At 42.1% G+C, this 18,366-nt stretch overlaps 2 protein-coding genes across 2 annotated transcripts; one reads left to right on the top strand and one right to left on the bottom strand.

Moving 5' to 3' along the window:
* The first annotated feature begins 434 nt into the window (after positions 1-434).
* Positions 435-6,438, top strand: LOC129339923 (vomeronasal type-2 receptor 26-like). The gene is made up of 3 exons (XM_054994490.1): positions 435-725; positions 4,604-4,730; positions 5,537-6,438. The coding sequence occupies exons 1-3, from the start codon at positions 435-437 to the stop codon at positions 6,436-6,438; spliced, it is 1,320 nt and encodes a 439-aa protein (XP_054850465.1).
* Positions 6,439-8,804: 2,366 nt separating this feature from the next.
* LOC129339922 (immunoglobulin alpha-2 heavy chain-like) lies at positions 8,805-12,187 on the bottom strand. Its single transcript, XM_054994489.1, has 3 exons — positions 12,110-12,187; positions 11,702-12,022; positions 8,805-9,139 (listed from the first exon to the last, which is right to left on the bottom strand). Exons 1-3 carry the CDS (start codon positions 12,150-12,152, stop codon positions 8,805-8,807), a joined length of 699 nt encoding a protein of 232 aa, XP_054850464.1. The 5' UTR covers positions 12,153-12,187.
* Between the last annotated feature and the right edge of the window lie 6,179 nt (positions 12,188-18,366).

Genomic DNA, 18,366 nt, shown 5'->3' with positions numbered 1-18,366 from the left:
TTCCAGATTTGCTTTTTATCCTCTTTTCAGACTCCCTTTTCCACCCAGTTAAATCTATGTGCTGTCCTTCCCATCATTTCTTGATAATTTTATGGCATCTTTTTACAATTCTAAGATGTGAATATTTATTATTCATTCTAATGATGGTAGAAACTCATAATCTTTATATAGCCTTCTTAGGAAGAAAGGAAGGAAGGAAGGTGGAAGGAAGGAAGGACTGTCTTCCCTATTTAATAAAACCAAGAAATAACTTTGTGGCACCTTGAAGATTAATAAACTTTAATTCCATTTCATCCATGCAGAAGTCAGTTTACTGGACATGAATACACAATCAATACACACATACACATACAAAAATGTTTTTTTAAAAAAATAATAATGTTTAAAGCCCTGCAGAATTTTCCTGTAAAAGAGTATTTATCTCCTTTTGAAGAATGGTGATCAAGTTCTACCAGCATGTCCTGGCCTTGGTCTTTGCTGTAAAAGAGATCAACGAAAATCCTCATATTTTGCCCAATGCCACGCTTGGTTTTCATATCCATGACAATTACCACAATGCAAAGATAACATATCAGGGCACCATGGACCTGCTTTTCAAATCACATAAGTCTGTCCCTAATTACAAATGTGATACCCAGAAAAACCTCATAGCTGTCGTCGGGGGATTTGATGGAGATACATCTTTCGATATGGCAGACATCTTAGGTCTTTACAAAATTCCACAGGTAAGAACTGTGTGGAAATATGATTGACTTGACAAATTGCACTTCTTTATTTTGAGAAGGTATTGCATGGAGGTAGAATTAGGGATTATTAGACAAAGTGTCATGATCAATGCTAAAAAGATCAAACCCATTTTTCACAGGGATTCCATTATAACGAGCATTTTCAAGAACTTTCAAGTGTCAACATAATCCTATAACATGGGAAAACATTCTCATGACTTCTAGCATAGATTTTAATTCAATCCAAGCCTGAAACTGCCATCAGAAAATAATAATTGTATAAACAGGAAATATATGACTCTTTGTCCACAGGGCTTTCTCCCTTTCTTTCAATTAGAAATATGTACACACACCCTCAAGCTATGGCAAACCACCTCTGAAGTCTCTTGCCTTGAAAATCCAATGAGGTCACCATAAATCAGCTGCGATTTGATAGGGCTGTCCAGCTCCGAGCATACGTTCAAGATGCTTTCTCTGTCAAACTTCATTCGTTCATTGAATTTAAACAGTTTTTTTCCTCTAAATTTCTGCCTCACTCTTTGAATTACATCCTTTTAGGCACATCTATGAAAATTCCCCTATTTAATCAAATCTAAATTATCTCATACATTTTCTTTTAGCTCACATATGGTTCATTTGCTCCTGAGGAGATGGATGCCACAGAGTTCCCTTCTTTTTACCGTATGGTCCAAAATGAAAATCTTCAGAATATGGGGATCATCTGGTTACTTCTCCACTTTGGATGGACATGGGTTGGGCTTTTTATTGTGGATGATGACAGCGGAGAACATTTTTTGAAGACCTTGGAACCATTGCTTTTCAAGAACGGAATCTGTTTGTCCTCCACACAAAGAATCCCAAACCAAATCGAGTGGGACACCTATGGTGACATTAGCTTGATAGTCTCAAAAACTCATCAGTCTTTCAAAGACAGCAAAGCCAGTACAGTTATCCTTTATGGAGAATCTATGACCTTATTAACACTGAATGCTTTGATGATTTTTGGAGTTTTTCCATATTGGGAAACTATCTCCTCAACAAAAGTGTGGGTTTTGACAGCTCATGTTGATTTCGCGTTATCTGGCCTACAAAGAGGCTTGAATTATGACTTGTTTCAAGGTGCCCTTTCCTTCACAATTCATTCTCACGAGGTTCTAGGCTTCCAGAAATTTCTTTGCATCATCAAACCTAGATGGACAGAGGGAGATGGTTTTCTCAAGGACTTCTGGGAACAAGCATTTGACTGTATATTTTCAAATCCTGAGGAGCCAATGAACCTCACTGAGACATGTACTGGGGAGGAGAGTCTAGAGGGTCTTCCTGGGTCTCTTTTTGAAATGTGCATGACTGGCCACAGTTACAGTATTTATAATGCAGTCTATGCTGTGGCCCATGCTTTGCATGCCATGTCTACAGTTAGATCCAATCCCAGAGCAATTTTGAGTGGCAAAAGAGTATACCTTCAACATCTCCAGCCTTGGCAGGTAAGATCTTTATTTCCATGAATGTTCAGAGACATGGCAAGGAAACTCCCAGCTTCGTTTCCCACGCCGATGGGAGAAAATTATGAGGAAAATTATGATTTTAACATTGCACTTCATTGATTAAATGTATAATTTTGTATTTCTTCCTCTTCTTGGATACTGGAGATTAGGTATGTTATCCATTGTCATTCTCCTAACTCTGAATAAAGAGCTGTAATTTGGGGTTGCATCTAAAACGAAATGCATAAGGAATGGATCAAAAAGAAAAAGATGTTTTAGATTCTGGCCTTTTCTCTGAGACTGGCACCATTCTTTTACATTCTCTCTCTCTCTCTCTCTCTCTCTCTCTCTCTCTCTCTCATAAACCTAGACATATGAGGTTATGTTCAATTGGTATATATGCCCTTGGTAACAAATTCAGGTCTACAGATATTAAATAAAGGAGAATCAATCTGCAGATATAAACATACTGTTTCTGTGGCTTATGTGTTTCTTCCATTTCTTCAAATACCTGGAGACAGAATCATACAGATTTGAATATAAATAGTAAAAAAAGCATATTATATGCTTTCGTCCATTTATTCGTTTGTTCAGTGCTTTAAACACAGACTGAGCTTAAAGAGAGGTGGGCAGCCATGTTGCTGCCCACCTCTCTTTAACAGCAGGATTTGAATCCTGTAGCACTGTAAAGACCAACAAGTTTTTCAGAGTATAAGCTTTCGAGAATCAGAGCTTCCTTCTTCAGACACAAGTTGTGTCTGAAGAAGGGAGTTCTCACTCTTGAAAGCTTACATTCTGAAAATCTTATTGGTCTCCAAGGGTCCACAGGACTAAAAGATGGTGCTTGAATTTTTTTTTCTTAACATATTGGACTGGCAAATATTGTTGCTACATCCAATAATGAGACTTTTGGTGAAGCCCCAATTTTCTTTACTGCCCTCATTTTTGAAGTGTGTTATCCGATGCCTCTGGAAACAGCCATAAACACTGTAGTCCCTGCTCACAGCAGCAAAATCGGCCATAGTGGGAAATGGATATGGGAGCGTGCTTTGGAGGGAAAAGGTGGCTTCTGTCTGGATTTCCCCTTGCTTCTCCTTCATGCAGCTCTGGCTACAGTTGCATCTGTCCTACTGACCTTAATGTGCCCATCAACTCTTGAGAGAGGAGGAGAGCAGGATGAAGATGAGAATGACATAACTTGGGGCATGGAAGCCAGCCTGGCCATGAGGAGAAAGCTGGGCTTCTGTAGATCTGAATATATGGGGTGGGTTGAAAGGCACCCAGCAGCTGTTTGAGACACTCCAGTAATGGAGCTTTTCCTGGGATTAACCGTGTTTCCAAAAGCAGCTTGTTGCCTCCCTAGTTGGAATAATGAGATAGACACAAGGCTTGGAACTAAAGGGCCACTTTATTAAACATAACAGCAACAGTTAATGAGACGATGGCCAACTAATGGTACAGGTCAAGCCATGGGGAAATATTTTGTGGGAGATGGGCACTGTGCAATTATAATAGAGATATGGTGATGTAGAACTCCAGTGATGAGAACTCTTCAAAGATCTTCAGGGCCTTTGTTTGAAAACACCCATTTGTTTCTTTTTCTCTGTGTAGCTCCACCAGTACCTTCAAGACATTTCGTTCAATAACTCAGCTGGAGAAACAATATCTTTTAATAAGAACAAGGAAATGGGAGCTGGATTTGATATAACGAACCTGATCACATTCCCAAATAAGTCCTTCCTTCGATTGAAAGTTGGAAGAGTATATCCTAATGCTGTTGAAGGAAAACAATTTGTGATTCATGACGATATGATTGTCTGGCACACAGGTTTTAATAAGGTATAGATTCACTGCTATTCTTGGTGAGTAACTCCATTTTCTGGATAGGATGGGGGCTAGAAGTTCCCTGTCATGGATCTGTAATAATGACAGAACCACCAACTCAACTCAACTGAATTAAAAAATAAAAACCTTAAACAGAGATAAAATTTACTACACAGTGTTTGAAAACATTTTCCATGTTCAGGAAAAATTGAAAAGATGCACCAGGTTGAACCGTCAAGATTTTTTCCTCTGCTTCTCACATATTCCTCATCCAATTAAAAGATTGCCCATTTAATGAAAAATGAAATAATGGCCGTTTCCAGATGGCTTACCTGAAGCTGCTCCATGCTGCAATGTTGTGGATCGTGCCGGGGAAAACACGAAATATCACGTTTTCTTGTGCGAGTTTTGCCCGATGTCACGCAAAACTCGTGCGAGAAAACACGGTATTTCACGTTTTCCCCGGCACGATCCACAACATTGCAGCATGGAGCGGCTTCAGGTAAGCCATCTGGAAATGGCCAATGTGTAGTTCATCCAACCCTAAAATCCTTTCATGTTTTTCAATAGGTATTACCCGTTTCAGTATGCAATGACCATTGCCAGCCCGGTTATCAGAAGAAGAAGAGGGAAGAGGAAAGAATTTGTTGCTATGATTGTGATCGCTGTCCGAAAGGAGAAATTTCAGACCAGAAGGGTAGGTGATGTATTGCAGAATGTTCCCAAGAGTGAATTCAGATTACCTTTTCCCTCAGAAGAACTTGAAAGAGCCACTTTCTAACAGAGTGGACAGTACCATCTTGTCAAAGCTTAGGAAAACATCTGCACAGAGAAAATGTTCTACCAGTAGCTTGTCAGTTCACATATGCAGTTCTTGAGCATAAGTGCCGAGAAACCTTGTTACGCATGCACTTGTAAACTGGTCTCTATTTGATGAAGCTCAGCTAGAATTCCTGATCTGCCATTTGTTTAATTAAATTATTTCTATGCAATTGGGGAAAACTCTACCCTCTTTTAAATAGGACTTATTGCCCTAAGCTTTTAGGAGCCAGTGTTAGGGCAGAAGTGGCTGGATGTACTTCTCCTAGAAATGACATACAGACCTTCTCTCTATCAATACATCTAATTCTCAACATGAACCCATATGTGGATTCTTAAATCCAGAGACTGGGGTCATGGAAAAACAAGATGTGTCTTTCTACAAACTTGAGAACAGCCTAGGTTTGCAGAAAAATCTGAAATCTAAAAAAAAAAAAAGATAAGAGATGTACCTGTATCTTTAAGAAATGGATGACCTCAGTGCCCATTGCTAGGCAACTATAACAATACTGCCAGCATTCAAGCCTTGGTTTGTTTCAGGAAAAAGCAGGGGATGGAACAGCATTCTTTGCAGGTCTATTATGACCTTTGAAGGAGGAAACTATAATGAATATTTCTCAAAATCAGCTCAAAAACCTGTATGAGTTGACACAGTGACGGCTTCTCTTCCCTTTGTTCCCTCAGACAGGGATGACTGTATCAGATGCCCAGAAGATCAATATTCAAGCAAGAACCAAGATCAGTGTATCAGCAAAATTATAACCTTCCTATCTTTTGAAGAACCTTTAGGGATCACTTCAGCTTTACTATCTGTATCTTTGTCTCTGGTTACAGCTTTAATTCTAGGAACATTTATTAAGCATAAAGATACCCCCATAGTCAAAGCCAACAATCGGGATATCACCTATACTCTTCTCATCTCCCTCTTGCTTTGCTTCCTCTGTGCTTTGTTATTTCTTGGATACCCTAAGAAGGTGACCTGCCTGCTCCGACAGGCTGCTTTCGGCATCATCTTCTCCCTGGCTGTTTCTTGTGTGCTGGCCAAAACCATCACTGTGGTTGTAGCTTTCATGGCCACCCAACCAGGGACCAGCATGAAGAAGTGGGTGGGGAAAAGAATGACCAATTCCATTCTTCTTTTCTGTTCTCTCATTCAAGCAGCCATTTGTGTTGCATGGCTAGGAAGCTCCCCTCCATTCCCACATTTGGACATGCATTCACTGACTGAAGAGATCATAGCAGAATGTGACGAGGGGTCCATTGTTATGTTTTATATCATCCTGGGCTACATGGGACTTCTGTCCCTCATCAGCTTGACTGTGGCTTTCTTTGCCAGGAAGCTGCCAGATACTTTCAATGAAGCCAAGTTCATCACCTTCAGCATGCTGATCTTTTGCAGTGTTTGGGTGTCTTTTGTTCCAACTTACTTGAGCACCAAAGGGAAATATGTGGTAGCTGTGGAGATCTTCTCCATCTTGGCCTCCAGTGCTGGCTTACTGGGCTGTATCTTTTTCCCCAAGTGCTATATTATTCTGCTAAAGCCAGAGCTGAACAAGAAGAAACACCTTATTAGTAGAAGGAATTGAAAAAAAAAATGTAGTGTCCTGTGATACTTTTTTTACATGGTGGATGCTGAAATGAGAGAGTGGACCTATTGCAATGGGCTATCATAAAATCTGATTTACTGTTATATCTCTGTATGGTATGTAGTAGACAGTTGTCTAAGACAACAAAGGTAAAAAAAAAAGTGAAAAAATTCTGTATACAACCTGATGAATAAAGTCTATATGTTCAGTTATTCTTATTTATTGTTTTGGAAAGTTTTACCATCACAGCCCCAATGCTCTTTTATTTTGAGTAGAACAGCAGGATTTGAGTTGAGTGACACCTTAGAAACCAACAAGATTTCCAGAGTGCAGTCTTTCAAGAGTCAAAGTTCCTTTCAAAGTCCCCGCAGAAGGGCTGTAACTCTTGAAAGATTACGCTCTGAAAATCTTGGTAGTTTCTACGGTGCCACTGGGCTCATATCCTGCTGCGCAAAATCTGTATGAGTGCATGCCACATTTTTTTTATTTATTCATTTATTTATTCAACTTATATACCAATAAACCACCTCTCCACTATGTCTGATGCTCAAGGCAGTTTAAACAAAACAATGAAGTGTTTAATTCATGATGATATATGTTCTATATACCTCCTTCCAATTTGTGGTTATCTAGCTTTCCCTTTAGGGACTTCTCACCAAAGCTAATGCACTAAAGGTGTGTGTGTGTTTGTGTGTGAGATTATGGCTGCCCTGCACAGTATTACACAGCTGTTATAGGCTGTTCATTTGCAGATAGAAGTTGAAGCAGTTCTTGGAGGTGTGAATCTTCCTTGGATTGCAGGAGAATAAAGAATTACTGCTATCAGGCCTAAGACATGCAACAAGTTATTGCAATCCTTTGCCAGGTTTCCACCAGATTTAGTTGTTAGGATCAAACTGTGTGGCAGCACAAACCAGTTTATGGACTTCTCCCAGTTTTCACTACTGGCCCTGACTGGGAGTCTCTCTACATGAGACATCTTACACAGGGATGCTCAAGAATCAGGAAATGCAATGTTAGCCAGGAAACATAATTTTAAAAGACAAAGCAGGCTGAGATTGGTTCTCAGAGAGTTTGTTACTTTCATCTTTGCCTCCCCAAAGGCTCTGTCAATTTCACCTCCCCAAAGTATGGGGAAGTTAGGAGGAGAAAGGGGAGGGAAATATGGAGGGGGGGGTCTTCTTCTGCCTCAGTTTGCAAATCAATGCTGGAAAAGAACTCTTGCAATGTAATGTTCATTGTGGATAAATGATAAAGATTGTGAGTAGAGATGGGCACGATCCGCATTACAATCGAAAAAAACCCACAATAATGGCGACCGTGCGATCGTGACCCGCCGAATCGTGATCGTCCATGGCCAACGATTCACCGATTGGGAGGGGCCCGGATTGGGGCCATCAGGCTCAGATCGGGGATCCAGACACTCAGGCGCCAGCAATCTATTCCCCTGACAATGGAGCCAGTGGAATGCCTGAGCTGTGTTTGCCCTCCTTCTGTCGCCCTGGAAACCTGAATGGAAGCCCAGCTTTCCTTGATCAGCAGGGCTTCCTTCCAACCATGGAGCAGCAAAGCAGTCACCAGCTGGAAGAAGACACCCAAGGGAGGGAGGAGGAAGGGGGTGTTCTGCTGCCGCCAGCACACACCTTCCGGCCTGCGCCGGGAATACCAGCGCGCTCCATTTTGGCCTGGCGGGTGGGCACATGGGGCGTGCCGCCGGAGAGCGGCCAGACCCCCCGCCCCCTGAGGGAAGGTGGCTTGTCGCCATCTCCCCATGCCCGCCGGGCCTGGCGGCCGCCACCACTCCCTACCTTCCCACATAGCTGGGAATAGCAGCACACCCCGCTTTGGCCTCCACGATCCACGGATTGGAAATGGGAGATGATCGGTGTGGATCGTTAATTCGGAATCGTCACCGGCACTGATCCACGATCAGCTTGATCGTTAACTTTTTTTGGATCGTGCCCTCCTCTAATTGCGAGCCTCAAGAATTCACATTTGGAGTGTTTGTAGTGGTGGGGGTAATTAACACACACACAAACACATGCATACAAACACTGATATATTTCCTATAGTGTTCTTTTCACCTGAGGGACACCTGCCTTTCTCAGTATTTGTAAGAACAAAATCTTTTTAATGATTTCAGTATTGAAAGACCATGAGTGAAAGAGAGCCAAGAGAGAAAAGGGGATGTGATGATGTACTCCAGAGCAACCCAGCACAGGCTGGAAGTGGGCCAAAGCCTGTCGGCTGTAGACTGTCAGCATGATGTCTTTCTTTGGTCCTTCCTTTCTGATTTTTAAAAAAGTTTTGTGGCTGCCTTGTGCTTCCTTTTGTTGACATTTCTCTAAAGATAATGCAGTGAAGGGTTATTCCCAGAGCTCTGCTAGGATCCCTCTCAGTGTGCTTCTTGCACAGTAATACACAGCTGTGTCCTCCACTTTCAGGCTCCTGATCTGCAGGTACAAATTGGAGCCAGACTTGGAGGCTGTGAATCGACCTTCAGTTGCAGGGGAGTAATATTCACTGCCCGAGCCGTAGTACCGAACAACCCATTCCAAACCTTTGCCAGGCTTCTGCCGGACCCAGTTCATCCAGGTGCTACTAAGAGTAAATCCTGAGGTGGCACAGGTCAGTTGATGTGATTCGCCAGGCTTTTTCAGCACTGGTTCCGACTGAGTAAGAACCACCTGTGATGAGGAACCTGGTTGGGGAAGAAAAACAGAAATATGATTATCAAGAGCCTATGATTATCATACAAAATTCAACTCAAGTGACAAAAGGAATTGATTTTTTAAGAAAACATACATGACGAGGCAGCCAGTGCTAGGAATATGGGTAATAAAGATGACATAGCAGAAGGATGGATTGTTCTCAAATGGACTCTTTGTGCTTTAGCAGGAGAGTATAAAATAATGGAGGATGGATGGTTTAAATAGGAAGCAGAAGTGCTCTTAGTTTTGCATACAGGGGTCTAAGTGGGAACAGATAGTATTAATAGGGGATCCCATAGCAAATAGTTCAAAGAATCCTGGATGGGGAGGAGCCCCATTGTCCTATGATGTGTGGCTTGTCTTATTGGCTCGATATCTGGGACAATTTGCTCTGCATGTCCTGCCACATTGTCTGTTGGAGTACGGTGCTTCATCAATGGTTATACAGATGGTATGAAGAAGGACTTGTTCCATTCCAGATCCCTTTTTTGTTTGTTTGTTACATTCACTGTGCTCCTACAGCATTTCATGGATAGCTGACTGGTAGCCCACCCCACCCAGGCTGCATGTTGGATGTTTTTAGAGGAGAAACATCACCCACTTTTGTAGCCTTGTATACAAGACCCTGTTGCGGTGTCATTTTTCTTCTATCATCAGATGGAAGGTTTTCCAGAACACTTGCATACATTATATTTCCATTACATTGTAGAGCTCCTCAGTTAACACGAAGTGCAAACAAGGGCAGCACATCTCTGATCTGGGAAGGGGTGGGTGGGATACCAGAAGATGAAAGTGGATATGATCTGGCAGCAGATTGCGTTGGATGCAAGGCGGATGCCTGAAGTTCATGCTAATTCCAGGCCAAGGATCTATATACAGCTAAAGGCTTAGAGAGGGATAGGTTGGTCAGCCGGATGTAGCTGTGTGGAGTTGCTTCCCTGTCTGCCATTTGGAGTTGCTAATGCACTGCCAAGATACTGGTGGCAGAGGAGGGAAGGGCAAGTTCGGTGGGGAGAGCAATTGTTTATGCTCACATATCTATGGGGACCATATAGGACTGTGCAATCCACCTTGAGTCTCAGAGAGAAAGGCAGACTATAAATAAATATGTAACTACATAAAATGATGTATTTAAATAAGATGGCGGGAAGGGGGGGAATTACAAGGGAATCAGAAAGGAAATATTTTTTAGCTATTACAACATCACTGTAATAGAAGAACAAACCCTTAAAGATCTGAGTTCTGGAAATTCTCACTGTCAGATATCAGGGAATGTGTCGATCTGTGGACTGTGGTCATGATGCTCATAATTTCTCATGCATGAAGCCCCTGGAAATGTTGAAAGAGACTCCTGTTAACTTCTATGCACTCAAATTGGATAGAATCCAACAGGTAGGATATTGCAATGAATATACCCTACAAATATAGTTAAAAGACAGTGAATTCACACCAAGAATCTTGGGAGTTATTTTAAGAGGAAGCTAAGAATTCTTTATTAACTATTCCTGTACCTAGGAATCAGCTAAATCCATTCAATTCTCCATCAGAGCAAATCTAAGGAGGCCTACTAAGGATCTTAGATCTACTCAATGGAATTTACTGCCAGGAAGGAGTCCTTTAGATTGCATTCTAATGGTACAATCCAAAAGAGACTTTCACCATTCTAAGCCCACTAAAGTTATGAGTAATAGGTAGCTCCAACTGCTACTCTAATCTGAGAGCCGGGTTTGATCCCCCCTCCTCCAGTTAAAGCCAGCTGGGTGACCTTGGGTGAGTCACAGCTCTCTCAGAGCTCTCTCAGCCCCACCCACCTCACAGGGTGTTTTGTTGTGGGGATAATAATGACATACTTTGTAAACCGCTCTGAGTGGGCATTAAGTCGTCCTGAAGGGCGATATATAAATCGAATGTTATTATTAATGTTATTAAGCTAATAGGACTGTATAATTCACCTTGGGTCTCAGTGTGAAAGGCAAATTATAGTAAGTAAGTTAAATGATGGGTTTAAATTAAATCACAGGTAGGGAAAATTATATTGCAAAGGAATCAGAAAGGGGATACTTCCTAGCTATTATAGTAGCCCAGTAATAGAAGAACAAACCACTTCTCTCATCTTCTCTCTTTGGATGATTTAGATGTAATTGAGGACCACAGTTCTGTGGATTGTCACTGTCCATGACTAGGGACCCTTCGAAGTCCGTGGATGGTGGACATGATGCTATTAATTTCTTGTGCAAAAACTCCTGGAAATGTTCAGAAAGACTCCCATTTCACTCAATGCACACAAATAGTCTACTCAGGTAAACTCAATGAACCTTAATCAAAGTTAAGTATCCTTCTGATAGTACTGTTATGGAACAATCCTAAATAGACTTACACCATTCTAAGCCCATTGGAATGAATGACCTTTGAAGGAGAAAAATGTACCTCAAGGTACAGTCATAAGAAGACTTACACACTTTCAATTTGTTCTGTTCACCATTCTGAAAACTGAATGGCCTGGAAAGACCTCTCATGATCAGAACAAAGTTTTTGCTTGGCTGCAGATCCACTTCCTCTCACTGTGTCACTTGCACAATAATACATGGCCGTGTCTTTTGGCTTCAGGTTGTTCATTTGCAACTTCAGCAGGCTGTTGGAGTCATCCCTGGAGATGGTGAAGCGCCCCTTCACTGAATCCGAGTAATAAATGGGACTTGAGGATGTACTGATATAGGCCACCCATTCCAGACCCTTTCCAGGAGCCTGCCTCACCCAGTTAAATCTGTAGCTGCTGAAGGTGAAACCAGAGCCTCGACAGGAAAGGAGAAGGGAGTCCCCAGGCCTTTTAAAATCTCCTCCAGATTCCACCAGCTGGACCTCTGATAGGACACCTGGAAAGAAAAAGAACACTTTGAAGAGACAGGGTGGACATTAGCAGCTATGTCACAGTTCTCTGTATTCGAAAGAAGCCAATTTACCTTGGAATAGTGTGAAAAAGAAGAAAGGAAGCCAAAATATCATTTTAGCCACCCTGTTTGCTTTGATAGATATTGACTTGAAAGTGGGCAGGTTGTGCCTCTGGGTGCTGTTGGGACTGGGAGGGAGTCAGATTGCTTTAAAGGGGAAGCTGCCCCTGCATTTACATACACCTCAGAATAAAAGAGCAGGAAGATCACCCTGGGGCCATCTGTCACTCTTTGCACAGGCAAGATACACAGGAATTGGGTGACAACGTATCGTTCCTTAACATATATGGGCATAGCAAAATCATTCTGAATTTTGGATATTTGGAAGGAAAGCAGATGTATATTATTAAGAATAAAGATAAAATAAAATACAAATATAGTTGATTGAGAAAGGTCATCTAATTGCAGGTTCCAATCCTTCAAAGTCAATGGGCTTCAAAGGGGTTAGCTAGTTTAGCATGGTGCTGTAAATGTTTTCCCTTGGGACAGAATGTTGGGGTTTATCTTCCTGTTATTTTGCTACATCCATTTTTTCTGCCCTTATAAAAGCTGAACCTGCCTTGTGAGATGAGAAGCAACACCAAAGGATACTATCAGCTGACTCATAACTAGGACTGGAAGTGATGCATTCGGGTCAATAAAAGTGAAATAACTGGGAAAAAAGGACTATATGCCTGTGACAAACCACCTCTGCTTCTCTCTTGCCTTGAAACCCCCAAAATTCATACAGAAATCTCAAACAAGAACCTTAGGCCACTTTGACCCTGGTCAGGTTCTTGTTTGAGATTTCTGTATGCTTTTAATATGAATTGACTCTATTTTGGGGCCTGTAATTGTCTTTATACTTTTTTGTAATAAATACATGTATTTTTTGTGTGTGCGTATATATATGTCCTATATTCAATAATTTTAACACTGAGGGCCAAGCTACAAGTGACGAATGACACTTGAACGGCAAGTGGATTGAGTGGAGCGCAAGTGAACAGGGAGAAATACACTTGCCGTTCAAGTGTCATTCGTCACTTGTGGCTTGGCCCTGAGTTTGCTCTGCTGCCCATGTCTAGGTGGGTACATCTGTTGGCACTCTCTCCCTTTCAAAAGTCCTTAGGAAGCAGATAAATGCCACTGAAGTTATACAGGTGTCTAGTCAAGATGGCTACGGTTAGGGTTTCCTCTCCCCTGTTGGGGGAGTGGGATCCCCCACTCCCACCTTCCACCCCCATCCCACTTACCAGGCCAGTGGGAGAAAAAGCCAGGGAACACACCTCCCGGGTTGTCATCCCAGGCAGTGCGGTACACTCTCCCACTCAGCAGCAACCTGATTTTAGCCCCAAACAGGCCCAATTTGGCTCGCTGTGAAGTGAAGGAGCGCCGCTGGGAGGCCCCTGGAGAGTTCCTGTGCTTCACAGTGGGCCAATTTAGGCCCAAAACGTGCCCAATTTGACCTCTAAGGTGCCAAACTTGACCCATTGTGGAGTGCAGGAGTGCTTCCAGGGGCGACACTAGGCCCTGTGCGAAGATGTCACTTTATGGAAGTGACATCATCATGCAATCCGTTAGTGCAATGATGTCACTTTCTTCCTTTCCTTCCCTGATACAGCTCTTTTGGCCATAGCCTTAAGCCTGATCCTGCATTAACAAACAAGGACTAGAATACTAAAACTACTATTGCCAATAACAGTGATAAAAGAATCTCACCCCAGTCACAAAAATTTCCTGATTTTAGGCTGGATTGCTAAAAGGTAGGATGCCAGTGACCTGGTTATGTATGGGTCCTTCTCTTGTAAAAGAAAAGAAAGACTCTGATTAATATTTGTGAGCTCATTTTTCTCAAGTATTAGAGCAATCCATCTTTGTCTCTCCTCGCTGAAATTTGGGCATTCAAATACTAGGTGAGCCAAGGTGCCTATCTTCCCTGTATTACATTTCCGTTCTGAAATGGGAATTTTCAAAAAGCGACTTTTCATTTCCCTAGGCACTGAGTCAAACTCTCCCTTGAGATCTAAAAAGGCCGTGTATAGTTTAGGGCCTTTCCCTTTTCTATATTTATTTATTAGGTGACAGAGTATTTTTCCTGTTTAATCGATCTCTGTATTCGAAGGGCATTTATGTTGGCCTGTTATAATGTGCTCCCTTCTGCTGTACTATTTGGGAGATTCAAAAAAATCCCATTCGGAGAAAGGTTATGCCCCTGTGGGATGTTGGAAATCGAGGATACAGCCCATGTACTTTTATCGTGCAGATTTTATGATGATTTACGTGCATTTTATTTGGATTACCTACTGCAATCGCTGGAGGGCAAATCTGTTGAGAGTAAGAGAGTGAGTCTTTTAGCCTCAACCAAGGTTGAAGTCACTGAAATGGTGGCAAACTTCCTTTACTGTGCATATAAGAGGAGACGTGTGTTTAGAATGTTTAACAATTAACAGGCTCTGCCAGTTTTCGACACTGTTACGGTTATGCCAGTAAAGGTTCTGTCTTGTGTATGTGCGACTTTTCATTTCTGGAGTTAGATGTCACTTTCTGGAAGTGACATCATCACGCAACCTGGGAGTGCTCGTGCGTGAAGACATCTTTAATGGTGAGTTCCAGGTCTCCTGCCTCCTGCCTGGATGGTGAGTGGACCTGTCATCCCTAGCCATGTTGCCCCTTAGGATTGTGAAGATAATGACAACGACATATTGTTCTGGATGTGTCCCACCCACCCCCCATCCACAACCTGAAGATATGAATTGATGGATGTTGGGTAATGAGTTAATGGGTGAATAAATGATTTTAAGTATTTGGGTTCTCTTTATGTGCTGGCAACTGGGTGATGGGACATTAGTTTTTTCATATTCTTCCTTGGCAGAGCTCAGAGAAGCATACACGGTTTACAGCTTTTCAGAGAGAGTTGGGGCAAAGTCCCCTGGGATTGGGGGATGGTTATAATGCTGGTTTTCTAACACATGGCTAAGGAAACAATCAGCCTCACAGTTGAAACCACAGGCCAGTATACTCGGAAATCCATTTTATTTTCTTTCTTTTATGGCCAGAGATATTTTTTATTCTTTAGAGCACTTCTGCCACCTTGTGATACTTTTGAGGCCAGGCTGTGTGAAATGAGAACTGGGAAAGTTCAGTGAGATACAAGCTCTCCATATAAGTGATCTTGGAATACCCGGTGGAATACAGATGCAATTCACACATAAGGATGATTGAGTGACGAAAGAGTCACTCTTTTGATCCAAAAGACCTGGATGCTAGGGTATGATAAAATCAGGAATAAATCAAGTGTGCAGAAAACCCAGAGAGAAAGGGCCAAGCTACGAGTGACGAATGATACTTGAACGGCAAGTGAACAGACTCAGGGCCAAGCTACAAGTGATGAATGACACTTGAACGGCAAGTAGACCAAGTGGAGGGCAAGTGGAGGGCAAGTGATCAGGGAGAAATACACTTACCGTTCAAGTGTCACTCGTCACTTGTAGCTTGGCCCTCACATGTATTCCTCCCTGTTCACTTGCCCTCCACTTGCCGGAATTCATGTGAGGGCCAAGCTACACATGACGAATGACACTTGAACAGCAAGTGGATTGAGTGGAGGGCAAGTGAACAGGGAGAAATACACTTACCGTTCAAGTGACATTCGTCATGTGTAGCTTGGCCCTGAGTCTGTTCATTTGCCATTCAAGTGTCATTTGTCACTTGTAGCTTGGCCCAAAGAGAGAGAAAAGAAAGGAGATCTTCTTTCTCCTCTTCATACATCCTATAGCAGACTTTAGTATCTTGAAGTTAGAAGGATAAAGGAGAAGGAAAGATGGACGGGGAGAGTCGTCTTCTTCTGCCTCAGTTTGCGAATGTTGGAAAAGAACTCTTGAAATGTAGTGTTCATTTTGGGTAAGTGGCAAGGATTGTGAGCCTCAACAGTTCATATTTTGGGTGTGTGTAGTACAGAGAGTAATTAACACACACATATATTTCCTATAGAGTTTTCTTCTGAGGGACACCTGCCTGTCTCAGTGCTCAAACGAACAAAATCTTCTTAATGATTGCAACATTGAACAACCATATGTGAGAGAGAGCTGAGAGAGGGGATGTATTGATCTATCTATCTTCCTCTTCAGTGGAAGAGGAAGTTTCTGGAGCCAGCCAGCACCGGCTGGAAATGGGCCAAAGATCGACAGCTGTTGACCACCAGCATGATTTCTTCTTTGGGTGATGCCTTTGGCTTTCTAATTTTTATTTTTTTTTTAGTTTGCAGCTGCCTGGTACCTCCTTCTGTTGAGTTCTCTCTAACATTAATGCAGTGAAGGGTTATTGCTGGAGCCCTGCTAGGATTCCTTTCACTGTGTGTCTTGCACAGTAATACACGGCCATGTCCTCTGCTTTTAGGCTGCTCATTTGCAGGTAGAAACTGGAGCCAGATTTGGAGGCTGTGAATCGTCCTTGGATTGCAGAGGAATAGTATTCCCTGCCAGGGTCATAGTAGTAAACAAGCCATTCCAGTCCTTTGCCAGGCTTCTGCCGGATCCAACCCATCCAGTAGCTGCTAAGAGTAAACCCTGAGGTGGCACAGGTCAGTTGATGAGATTCTCCAGGTTTTTTCAGCACTGGTTCCGACTGGGTCAGAACCACTTGTGATGAGGCAACTGGTTGGGGAAGAAAAACAGAAATAGGGTGGGGAAATCCTATAATTACCATAAAAAATATAAATTGAGCGACAAAAGGAATTATTTTTTTAAAAAAGAAACATACATCGGGAGACAGCCAGTGCAAGAAATATGGGTAATAAGGAGGGCATAGCAAAAGGATGGATTGTTCTCAAAGGGATAGTGAGTGCTGCCTTCATCAGTAGAGCATGAGCCAATGGGGAGTGGATGGTTTAAATAGGAAACAGAAGTGCTCTTAGCTTTGCATACAGGGGTCTAAGTGGGAAGAGATAGTATAAATAGAGGATCCCATAGCAAATAGTTCAGAGTCCTGAAATGGGAGGAGCCCCATTGTCTGTGGCATATGGCTTGTCTTACCGGGTCGACAGACAGACAAACAGAATGGTTTTTCTGTGATTCTTTGAGTCCTGTTTTCAGGAGAAAACTGGCATATACAGAAACAGACGGACGGACGGACAGAGTGAGAGAGAGAGATAAAATGATGGGTTTAAATTAAATGTCAGTAAGGAGAAAATAAATTACTACAAAAGGACAGTATAAAAAGAGCAAACCACTTTGATCATCTGCTCTAAATGGAGGAATGAGATGTAATTGGGGACAAGGGTTCGGTGAATTGTCACTGTCAGATATCAGGGACATTAACCATCTGTGGATTGTAGACATGATGCTTGTTACTTCTTATGCATGAAACTTCTGGAAATCTTGAGAGAGGGTCCCATTGAATTCAATGGACTCAAATGTGATTGAATCCAACAATTAGGATATTCGAGTATATACACACCGTGAAAAGAATATTTGAAGCACAGTGAATTTACACCAGGAATCTTTGGAACTGTCGTTTTCTGAGGAAGCCAAGAATTCTTAATTAGTCATTTCTGTACCTAGGTAATCCTGAGTATTGCAGGGTTTGGGATTTTTGGGGGGTGGGGTGGGTGGGTCTTGAAAGATAGTTTGGGCTCTCTAACTAGTTAAATCCATTTAAGTCTCTGGCAAAGTATATGTAATTAGGTAAGTGCCTTTCACATGCACTGTAATGGTAGAGTCCACAATAGACTTACATAGTTCTAAGCTTCTTTTATTGAGTCAAGCCACATCATTTTAGGTCTTCCTCTTTTCCTGCTGCCTTCCACTTTTCCTAGCATTATTGACTTTTCCAGAGAATTTTGTCTTCTCATGATGTGACCAAAGTATGATAGCTTTAGTCTTGTCATTTTAGCTTCTAAGGAGAATTCAGGCTTGATTTGATCTAGTACTTACTTATTTGTCTTTTTGGCCAATCTGTGGTATCCACAAAACTCTCCTCCAGCACTACATTTCAAATGAATCAATTTGTTTCCGGTCAGCTTTCTTTACCGTCCAACTTTCACATCCATATATGGCAATGGGGAATAGCATAGTTTGGATTATTTTGATCTTGGTTCCCAGAGAGACATCTTTATCTTTAAGAATCTTCTCTAGCTCCCTCAAAGTTGCTCTTCCAAGTCTCAATCTTCTTCTGATTTCTTCATTGCAGTCTCCCTGTTGGTTGATGTAATACCATTTTATGCACTGTGTAATATATCATGTCTGTGGGCCAAACTATAAGTGATGAATGACACTTGAATGGCAAGTGTATTC

Source organism: Eublepharis macularius, chromosome 12 (assembly GCF_028583425.1).
Source record: "Eublepharis macularius isolate TG4126 chromosome 12, MPM_Emac_v1.0, whole genome shotgun sequence".
NCBI classification, from domain to species: domain Eukaryota; kingdom Metazoa; phylum Chordata; class Lepidosauria; order Squamata; family Eublepharidae; genus Eublepharis; species Eublepharis macularius.
This window is presented reverse-complemented; position numbering and strand designations above follow the sequence as displayed.

Excerpts from the sequence above, each read along its gene's own strand:
- LOC129339923 (XM_054994490.1), top strand. The coding sequence starts at position 435 with ATGGTGATCAAGTTCTACCAGCATGTCCTGGCCTTGGTCTTTGCTGTA. Across the intron at positions 726-4,603 it reads GTCTTTACAAAATTCCACAG|GTATTACCCGTTTCAGTATG; the intron begins GTAAGAACTGTG and ends GTTTTTCAATAG. Across the intron at positions 4,731-5,536 it reads AGAAATTTCAGACCAGAAGG|ACAGGGATGACTGTATCAGA; the intron begins GTAGGTGATGTA and ends TTGTTCCCTCAG.
- LOC129339922 (XM_054994489.1), bottom strand. The coding sequence starts at position 12,152 with ATGATATTTTGGCTTCCTTTCTTCTTTTTCACACTATTCCAAG. Across the intron at positions 12,023-12,109 it reads CTTTTTCACACTATTCCAAG|GTGTCCTATCAGAGGTCCAG; the intron begins GTAAATTGGCTT and ends TTTTCTTTCCAG. Across the intron at positions 9,140-11,701 it reads AAGTGACACAGTGAGAGGAA|GTTCCTCATCACAGGTGGTT; the intron begins GTGGATCTGCAG and ends TTCCCCAACCAG.